Raw genomic sequence first — 9,936 nt, 5'->3', positions numbered from 1 at the left:
CTGTGAGCAGGCCTTTCTAATCGACCTGGCCCGGGTATCCTGGAAGGACATTGACCTCATCCCGTCAGTTGAGGATGCCTGGTCATTCTTTAAAAGTAACTTCCTCACCATTTTAGATAAGCATGCTCCGTTCAAAAAATGCAGAAATAAGAACAGATACAGCCCTTGGTTCACTCCAGACCTGACTGCCCTCGACCAGCACAAAAATATCCTGTGGCGGACTGCAATAGCATCGAATAGTCCCCGCGATATGCAACTGTTCAGGGAAGTCAGGAACCAATACACGCAGTCAGTCAGGAAAGCTAAGGCCAGCTTCTTCAGGCAGAAGTTTGCATCCTGTAGCTCCAACTCCAAAAAGTTCTGGGACACATGGAGAACAAGAGCACCTCTTCCCAGCTGCCCACTGCACTGAGGCTAGGTAACACGGTCACCACCGATAAATCCATGATTATCGAAAACTTCAACAAGCATTTCTCAACAGCTGGCCATGCCTTCCGCCTGGCTACTCCAACCTCAGCCAACAGCTCCGCACCCCCCGCAGCTACTTGCCCAAGCCTCTCCAGGTTCTCCTTTACCCAAATCCAGATAGCAGATGTTCTGAAAGAGCTGCAAAACCTGGACCCGTACAAATCAGCTGGGCTTGACAATCTGGACCCTCTATTTCTGAAACTATCCGCCGCCATTGTCGCAACCCCTATTACCAGCCTGTTCAACCTCTCTTTCATATCGTCTGAGATCCCCAGGGATTGGAAAGATGCCGCAGTCATCCCCCTCTTCAAAGGGGGAGACACCCTGGACCCAAACTGTTACAGACCTATATCCATCCTGCCCTGCCTATCTAAGGTCTTCGAAAGCCAAGTCAACAAACAGGTCACTGACCATCTCGAATCCCACCGTACCTTCTCCGCTGTGCAATCGGGTTTCCGAGCCGGTCACGGGTGCACCTCAGCCACGCTCAAGGTACTAAACGATATCATAACCGCCATCGATAAAAGACAGTACTGTGCAGCCGTCTTCATCGACCTTGCCAAGGCGTTTGACTCTGTCAATCACCATATTCTTATCGGCAGACTCAGTAGCCTCGGTTTTTCGGATGACTGCCTTGCCTGGTTCACCAATTACTTTGCAGACAGAGTTCAGTGTGTCAAATCGGAGGGCATGCTGTCCGGTCCTCTGGCAGTCTCTATGGGGGTGCCACAGGGTTCAATCCTCGGGCCGACTCTTTTCTCTGTATATATCAATGATGTTGCTCTTGCTGCGGGCGATTCCCTGATCCACCTCTACGCAGACGACACCATTCTATATACTTCCGGCCCTTCCTTGGACACTGTGCTATCTAACCTCCAAACGAGCTTCAATGCCATACAACACTCCTTCCGTGGCCTCCAACTGCTCTTAAACGCTAGTAAAACCAAATGCATGCTTTTCAACCGTTCTCTGCCTGCACCCGCACGCCTGACCAGCATCACCACCCTGGATGGTTCCGACCTTGAATATGTGGACATCTATAAGTACCTAGGTGTCTGGCTAGACTGTAAACTCTCCTTCCAGACTCATATCAAACATCTCCAATCGAAAATCAACTCAAGAATCGGCTTTCTATTCCGCAACAAAGCCTCCTTCACTCACGCCGCCAAACTTACCCTAGTAAAACTGACTATCCTACCGATCCTCGACTTCGGCGATGTCATCTACAAAATTGCTTCCAACACTCTACTCAGCAAACTGGATGCAGTTTATCACAGTGCCATCCGTCTTGTCACTAAAGCACCTTATACCACCCACCACTGCGACTTGTATGCTCTAGTCGGCTGGCCCTCGCTACATATTCGTCGCCAGACCCACTGGCTCCAGGTCATCTACAAGTCCATGCTAGGTAAAGCTCCGCCTTATCTCAGTTCACTGGTCACGATGGCAACACCCATCCGTAGCACGCGCTCCAGCAGGTGTATCTCACTGATCATCCCTAAAGCCAACACCTCATTTGGCCGCCTTTCATTCCAGTTCTCTGCTGCCTGTGACTGGAACGAATTGCAAAAATCGCTGAAGTTGGAAATGCAAACTTCAAATCAAATCAAATTGTATTTGTCACATGCGCCGTATACAACAGGTGTAGATCTTACAGTAAAATGCTTACTTACAAGCCCTTAACCAACAATGCTCTAAGAAGTTCAGAAGAAAAACATGTTAAGTAAAAAATAGATCCGTAAAAAATTGAGAGAAAAAAGTAACTGCAGTAAAATGACAATAGCGAGGCTATATACAGGGGGTACCGGTACAGAGTCAATGTGCTGGGGCACCGGTTAGTCGAGGTAATTGAGGTAATATGTACATGTATATAGAGTTAAAGTGACCATGCATAGATAATAAACAGAAAGCAGATAATAAACAGAGAGTAGCAGCAGGGTAAAAGATGGGTCTAGGTAGCCCTTTGATTAGCTGTTCAGGAGTCTTGTGGCTTGGGGGTAGAAACTGTTAAGAAGCATTTTGGACCTAGACTTGTCGCTCCGGTACCACTTGCCTTGCGGTAGCAGAGAGAACAGTCTATGACTAAGGTGGCTGGAGTCTTTGACAATTTTTAGGGCCTTCTTCTGACATTGCCTGGTATAGAGGTCCTGGATGGCAGGAAGCTTGGCCCCAGTGATGTACAGGGCCGTACGCACTACCCTCTGCATTTCCATACCAGGCAGTGATGCAACCAGTCAGGATGCTCTCGATGGTGCAGCTGTAGAACCTTTTGAGGATCTGAGGACCCATGCCAAATCTTTTCAGTCTCCTGAGGTTTTGGTGTGCCCTCTTCACGACTGTATTGGTGTGTTTGGACTATGATAGTTTGTTGGTTGTGTGGACACCAAGGAATTTGAAGTTCTCAACCTGCTCCACTACTGCCCCTTCAATGAGAATGTTGGCGTGCTCGGTCCTCCTTTTCCTGTAGTCCACAATCATCTCCTTTGTCTTGATCAAGTTGAGGGAAAGGTTGTTGTCCTGGCACCACACAGCCAGGTCTCTGACCTCCTCTCGATAGGCTGTCTCATCGTTGTTGGTGATCATCGTCAAACTTGTTGATGGTGTTGGAGTTGTGCTTGGACATGTAGTCATGAGTGAACAGGGAGTACAGGAGGGGACTGATCACGCACCCCTGAGGGGCCCCCGTGTTGAGGATCAGTGTGGCGGATGTGTTGTTAGCTACCCTTACCACCAGGGGGCGGCCCAGTGTATTTGTAGTGTACTTGAGTCTTTAAATGGTTTCTAAAGGTTTCTAAAGTTTGTAATTTCCACTTTGAAAGGTCTGACTTGATTTTCCATAAAGAAAAACGTATCAACCCCAAAAATTAATAATCATTTTTATAAATCCCCAAATCATGGTCTGTTTTTTGGCCTGGCGCGTATGGAATTACTAATTTAGCCCCTAAGCCTTCATGGAGTTGCCACTTGCTGATGTGTTTAATAATGATCACTCAAGTAATCCACTGCCACTTGTCAATATTCCAAAATTCAAAAGCCATTCGTGAGCATCTTGTGTCCCGCCGCGACCTGTTTTTGTAACATGATTTGCTATGAAACACTGACAGACAGACGCACTCTGTGGTAATTAAATTTGATTTGATTTGTAATAGATAGTGAGAATGTTGTAAGAACAAAATGACACCAAAGCACACACGTTGCCACTCGCCAGTCACTTGATAAGCTGATTTAGCTAATTTGGTCTTCCAGCTCAAGGTGCCTGCTAGCTTCTACTATCTAGCTTCATTGACAAACACAGAGATGGAACTTAGCTAGCTAGCAAGTGATTTAGGGCACTGATAAAGAGTGTGTAGCTTGTGCTTTGCAGTACACTCACTTACTAGTTTTTCATTAAAAAAATGACTTGAGAAATACTGCACCAAACACCTTAGCTAGATGTAAAATTGCGAGACTAAGACCTTCTGGGCAAAAACAAAACAAAAAAATATTTTTGAGGAAGTGGTAGGGGCTATGTTGTTGCTACAGTGACACAACAGGCAAAAACAACAATAACTGCCAGGGTACGAGATAGTGAACATAACATACCCACATCGAACCACACCCCCAAGAGTCAAATCTTGTTTTTTTTCTTAATGAGCAGCAGAAAAGTCCAGGCAAAATCAGTGAGTTCAGCTGTCCTTTAAATCTAGGAGACAACCACCATTGCAGCACTACACCACCAATGGAATACATCATAATAACACATAATATTGACAATTGGTACATTCAGGAGAGGTCAAACGGCACTGGCTTGGAAATGGATACTGTTTCCATAGGACCATGCATTCTTTCACCGATCACCCTGATACATACAGCTTTTATTTGGCAAAGAGGAAAGTGGCAACTACCTCTCCTCCTCCTCTTCCCCCTCTTCTCTTTCCTCTCTCCTGTCACGCCCTGACCATAGAGAGCCTGTTATTCTCTATGTTGGTTAGGTCGGGGTGTGACTAGGGTGGGTCATCTAGGTAAATATATATCTGTGTTGGCCTGGTATGATTCCCAATCAGAGGCAGCTGTTTATCGTTGTCTCTGATTGGGGATCATATTTAGGCAGCCACATCCCCATTGTGCTACTCTGAGCTTCACGTTTCGATTGTTCGCTTTATTGTTTTTTTGTTATTGGAGTTTTCTATTCCCTAATAAAGGATGGAAACATACCACGCTGCATTTTGGTCCACTCCTTATGACGATCGTGACATCTCCTCTTTCCTTTCTCTTCCTATGATCTGACATCCCACTGTTACCACCCACCACTCCATCCTGCATGCTGAAGTCTTGTCTGACATGAACATCATAGAAAATGCTGCAATTAATTTTGAGGCACCTGTGCACCGCTCTAACTAGGCTTTCATATCAGTCAGCCTCCCTGTAATTGCAGCAGATGCCCGGAGCACAGCTCTTGTGTTCACTGCAAACACTCTATAATCACTGGCACTCTCCCTCCTGACTGTGAAGGGCTTGCCCAGTTCAGAGGCAAAGTTCCCGGGTCTGTGAGAGAAATACACCCACATTGACACATACTGTATCTCTCTTTCTGAATAAAAAAAAACGAACACGCAAACAGTCATTGTTTAAAACACACACTGACAAATACAGATATGTAATTTATCTGAACAGATATACACGAACAGAAGCACAGCCTTACGCTTGCAGCGCATTCTGTCTTTTACTCTCTCTATACAAACACGCATGTGTGCACACAGACAGACAAGGAGCGGGAGCAGTGGCAATACACTTAAACATACTGTGAAACAAGTCATACTAATACTCCTCATAAAGAATTCATGAAAGCTCAGATAAACCGTTGCAGTGGAGCATGCAATTACATCAAGATGATGCTTCAACAACTTACAGTTAAATACTACTCTAAGACTAAGAAGAGACTTAACAGTAATTAGTTCCATTTTCTCAACCTATAACCCCAGAGGGACGAGACACACATTTCCCCACGGCAGCAGCTCTCTGGATTTATGAGCCTGTTATGATGGAGACATTAGTACAGATAATGAAGTAGGCAGCTCTTCCAGACTCCTGAGGAGATGGGAGTCATATCCTTCTGATGAATGTTGAAGCTGGGGGGGGGTTAAAGGGGCAGCAGGGGACAGCTGGACATGGGAAGCCTAGGGCATGATGATAGTGAAGACCATTATGTTACAAAATGGGTTCATGTCAGGCGATAGTAGAGGAGCTCCATCCAGTATAGGAGGGGCAGTCAAAGGAATATGTTGAAAGGTCATCGGTAGGAAGGAACACGTAGCAAGTAGGACAGGAGGAAATGTGTGCATGGGTGTGCAGGTGACATGCAAAGGCAGCGTTGTGTTCTGAAAAGGAAGGCAGAGCCTTAGAGTGGACAGTGAATCAGAAGTGCTGAGAGACAGGTATGGATTGGCTCTGGGGGTTTGTTGCCATATGTGTTTGATCGTGATCAAATCCTATCAAATTCTATGCAAGGCAAGTCGGTGTTACACCTGATAGATCCCTTTCAACCCATATGGATATCAACCAAAATCAGTCAAGGCCTACTGGTAGACCTAGTCACTTCACACTATCATTTTTCAGGAAGATTATCTTTACAGTAGGTTTATCTTTACCGTATCTTTACAGTTCAAATGTCTACACTGAGAAATTCAGAGGTAGAAATCTGCAATTTTCACACTTAGATATAATTTTATGAGGTCACTTTCATTTAGGCTTTCCCTATCTCTGTGCCAATGCAGCATCAGATCACGTATGCTTTCTTCTCGACTACCCTCGTAGGCAGGATAACGCAGCCCATATAATCTGTTCTGGGGTCAGTGTTACTTTAAACAAAGATTGATAATAGGCTACCTACAGCGTTTAGGTAGATGAAGCCGATCCTAGATCAGTGGCGCTCGAGACCAGAGAGGAAATATCGCGTTACTATCCTTTTTTTCTCTCTACCTCAACCACCACCACTAGGGCTAAAACCACTACTATTTTCTCCCATCCGTCTCTGTCGCTCCTGTATCTCCCTTTCCCTTTGAGTTTACGAGATCTCCTCTCGAAACCTGAGCGAGGCAGTCACGGAAAAGAGAGGCGATACCCTCCTGCACAACATGGCTGCAATTGTAACCTCGACCAGATTTACAGACGAATATCAACTGTACGAAGAGCTCGGAAAGTAAGCGACATGAAAATATATCATCCTATTGTTCTTATACATTTTCCTGTACTGCTTCGTAGACTCTCGCTGTGCGTGTCTAGTCCACTGTTGACAAGACAAGGATAGGTTGTCAAAAACAGGAAAGGCATCCCCCCCGCAACGAAGAGATGATCGCTTCTATCCTCGTTCAGGGAGCTTTATTGTCCAACAACATTTTATTAGAATATGGTTACATATCGAGCTAGTGTCGGAGGGCTTGCGTGTACTGAGTTTACCATGCCTCGGTGTGCCGTAGATATGGGACACCTAAACGATATCCGCTATAGGTATAGTGTTTATTTATCTCAAGGCAACAACTTTCCCGCGATCTATTTTTTTAATCATTTGTTTTACTTTTTGGGTTATTTTTCCGTATTGTTTGTAGAGAGCCACACAGGGATGAACGCTACACTGACTACTTGTGTAACCATCTAAAATGTATCCAATGTGTTTCATTCTGTGCGTTGTAACATTGTAGCACATGAGTACTACACGCATAAACCACCAAGTAGAAAGATACTTTGTAACCCGTCTGTTTGATCTTTTGCAGTTAGCAGTAGCTAGTTATTGTGTACGTTCAACTCCACCTATAACCATACATTTTCAGTTTCAAGTATGCATGATGAAATCATAATAGACGGTAGACCTATGGTAGGCTTAATACAACACTCAGTTAGCATAGCCTACAGTAGACTTGACATGTTTTGGTTTATTCCCTGGATAGTTTTGTGGTGCTCAAGTTACTTCTGCACACATACAATTTCATCTGAGCTGATTTCCCTCACACACAGCAAATGAGGGAGACACCCAGAAGCACTGCAAGCAATTTCATCTAGTTTTCTGGGATTCTAATCTAAAATATAAGAGTTGTCACATGATCTCATGTTGCTGTTTTGTGTATTAATTTGTCTCATTGCAGGGGTGCCTTCTCCGTTGTCCGGCGATGCGTTAAAAAGTCCAATGGCCAGGAATTTGCTGCTAAAATTATCAACACAAAAAAACTATCAGCAAGAGGTAAGACAGAGGGAAACATTACACCACTTACTATGCCGTGTGCTTTGATGCCTGTGACATTTGTTTCGACCAATCAAAATTCAATAGGAGATCGACACCGGAGAAGGTAGTCTTTTCATTGTTGGTTTATTCAATTACCCATGTGCACATGAAAGTGCTTGATCCATGTAATATCTAGTTCAAGCAGCATAATACAATTGCATTATAAGTTAGTGTTACATAGCCGTTTCATCAACTTAAGTGCGACATATTTTAGGAACTATGACTTCACAGAGCTCCTTGTTCAATGGGATGAACAGTAGCATTCACCTCATGATGTTCCAGTCCAGCAGGACATATTGTTACTGTGCCTGCCTACCCCAGAGCCATAGCTCAGCCACTGTCTGCGTGTGTTGCATTTGTTTACTCTCTATTCCTGCCCTCAGCAACCGAGTGTGTTTGTGAATACAGATTTGCCGGAGGCCCATTTAGAAGGATCTGGAGCGCCTTCGTGTTGTTTCGTCATAGCTGTGGTCACAATACCTCTATTTGCTGCTAGGGCTACACCAGTGTTTTACATTTTCTCCTCTCACGCTATCTTCCCCCCTCACCTTGTGAGATCCCCTGATCAGAGACGTGGAGTCCAGACTGAAAAGCATGTCCTCTTGGCCGGAGGAGACTGTCACGCTTCAGTGTGAATATCATCTGCTCTAATCAAGCCTTGGCCAGGAGGGCTGCACAGGGAAACGTGAGACATGGCCAATCTGCCACTGCTGCGGCGCCAGAGACAAAAAGGCTCCGGATCTATTTTGGGAAAGTGGACGCGGCTGATACCTATTTGTTCAGGTATCGAGTTGGCCCATCTCCTGTTTGCGCTTGACATCGTGATGGAGGTGGATATTAATTAGATTTTTCTAGGCCTCAGCACTTTCTCTCTCTGTCACTGTGTGCATTAGGGCATACATTTCCATGGCTAATGTCAAACAGCTAATGCCATGCTTGTCACACCGTAATTACACTGCAATTCAATGTTTGCGTCACCAATTTTTGGAAGGCATTGTTGTCGCAGCCATTTCTTGCGTCAGTCCCGGCTGCCAATTACTCCAAGAAGAAATCTTCCGGAAGCACAGTCTTAGCTGTGCTGACCGGGTATTGACTTGTTAATCCAAGCAGTCTTTTACTGCTAGTCGTAAAAAAAAGTACCTCTTTCCCATGACAACACTGTTGCAGATATGGCCTCTCTGCCGTCTTGAGAAGGCTTTAGCGATGGCCATGGAGGGGCAGTGGAGGTTGTTTGATTATTAGGAGAATTACAAAGGCCAGCCCTCGGTGTGAGGTTGTTCCGTCCTCTGGGGATGCCAGCTGAATTACAACCTCCCCCCTCTGCCCCACTCTGCCATGGTCTCAACGGAGGGGCCAGTGAAACAAAGAATTTATTTTTTAAAAAGCCTTAAAAAACAACAACAGGTAATTAGATCTGCTGTGTTTTAGCTGCGGCTGGCAGAGATCCCGTCAAGTAACCTGGCAACTGTTTTCTTGAAACTGTTCATGATGTTGGCTGGCACAGAAGGAGAGGAATGCTCCAGTCCTATTGAGCTGAGTAGAGGAGAGCCAAGCTGAGCCAGAGCCCCTTACCCCCCTCCTCATCTCCTTACTGCTCCTCATGCCCACTGCCTTTAATCAGAGCCGAAGGCCCTGAGCATGCCAATGTGTTTTACACAAACCGAAGCTGCAATCATCTGCCATCATGAGGCTGTATTTATGTATAAATTTAAAGGAATGCTCTGGAACTTTGGCGACTACTACGTATTTTGTAAACCTCCCGCCCTGGGCTGGATGTGTCAATGTGGTGTTCACAACATGCATCCTTTATGAGCAGAATTGCTGTTTTACCTCAATCAGCCACAAGCAACTGTTTTTCTGGAAGCTGTGCTGTACCATTTCCCCTCCATTTTCCCCCACGTTGGCCAGCCCCTTAGCAATTCGTGTTATAGCCAATAAGCTTCAGCCCCTCGCCATTTGAGTGAAAGCTAGCGAGATGTACACACAGCAGAGCAAGAGAGAGCGAGTATAGCGAATGAAGCCTGGCACGATGTGATGCACCCCTCGTAGGGACGGCATGGGAGATTAACCATACCACCCCCCGGCACATAGACTATTGCAGCATAGATACTGAAGACTGAGACACGGGGGGCTGGGAGAAACTGTGGCATTGTCCAAAGTTACACACAGACTGGGCCAACCAGGCAGGATATAACACCACCCACTTTGCCCAA

General features: G+C 45.5%; 1 protein-coding gene across 17 annotated transcripts in view; it reads left to right on the top strand.

The window, feature by feature from the left end:
• The first annotated feature begins 6,421 nt into the window (after positions 1-6,421).
• The window catches only part of LOC112254385 (calcium/calmodulin-dependent protein kinase type II subunit gamma), a 151,127-nt gene continuing 147,612 nt past the window's right edge, over positions 6,422-9,936 (top strand). For 9 of the 17 annotated variants that reach the window (XM_042323787.1, XM_042323757.1, XM_042323737.1 and 6 more), the window contains exons 1-2: positions 6,422-6,646; positions 7,587-7,681. In XM_042323787.1, the coding sequence (XP_042179721.1) occupies positions 6,582-6,646; positions 7,587-7,681 (160 nt within the window). In that variant the 5' untranslated portion in view covers positions 6,422-6,581. The remainder of the gene's footprint in view (positions 6,647-7,586; positions 7,682-9,936) is intronic. The other 8 variants (XM_042323794.1, XM_042323767.1, XM_042323742.1 and 5 more) reach the window with 1 other exon arrangement.

This window comes from Oncorhynchus tshawytscha, linkage group LG01, assembly GCF_018296145.1.
Source record: "Oncorhynchus tshawytscha isolate Ot180627B linkage group LG01, Otsh_v2.0, whole genome shotgun sequence".
NCBI lineage: Eukaryota > Metazoa > Chordata > Actinopteri > Salmoniformes > Salmonidae > Oncorhynchus > Oncorhynchus tshawytscha.
Note: the sequence above shows the minus strand (reverse complement) of the source record. Positions and strands in the feature narration are given on the sequence as shown.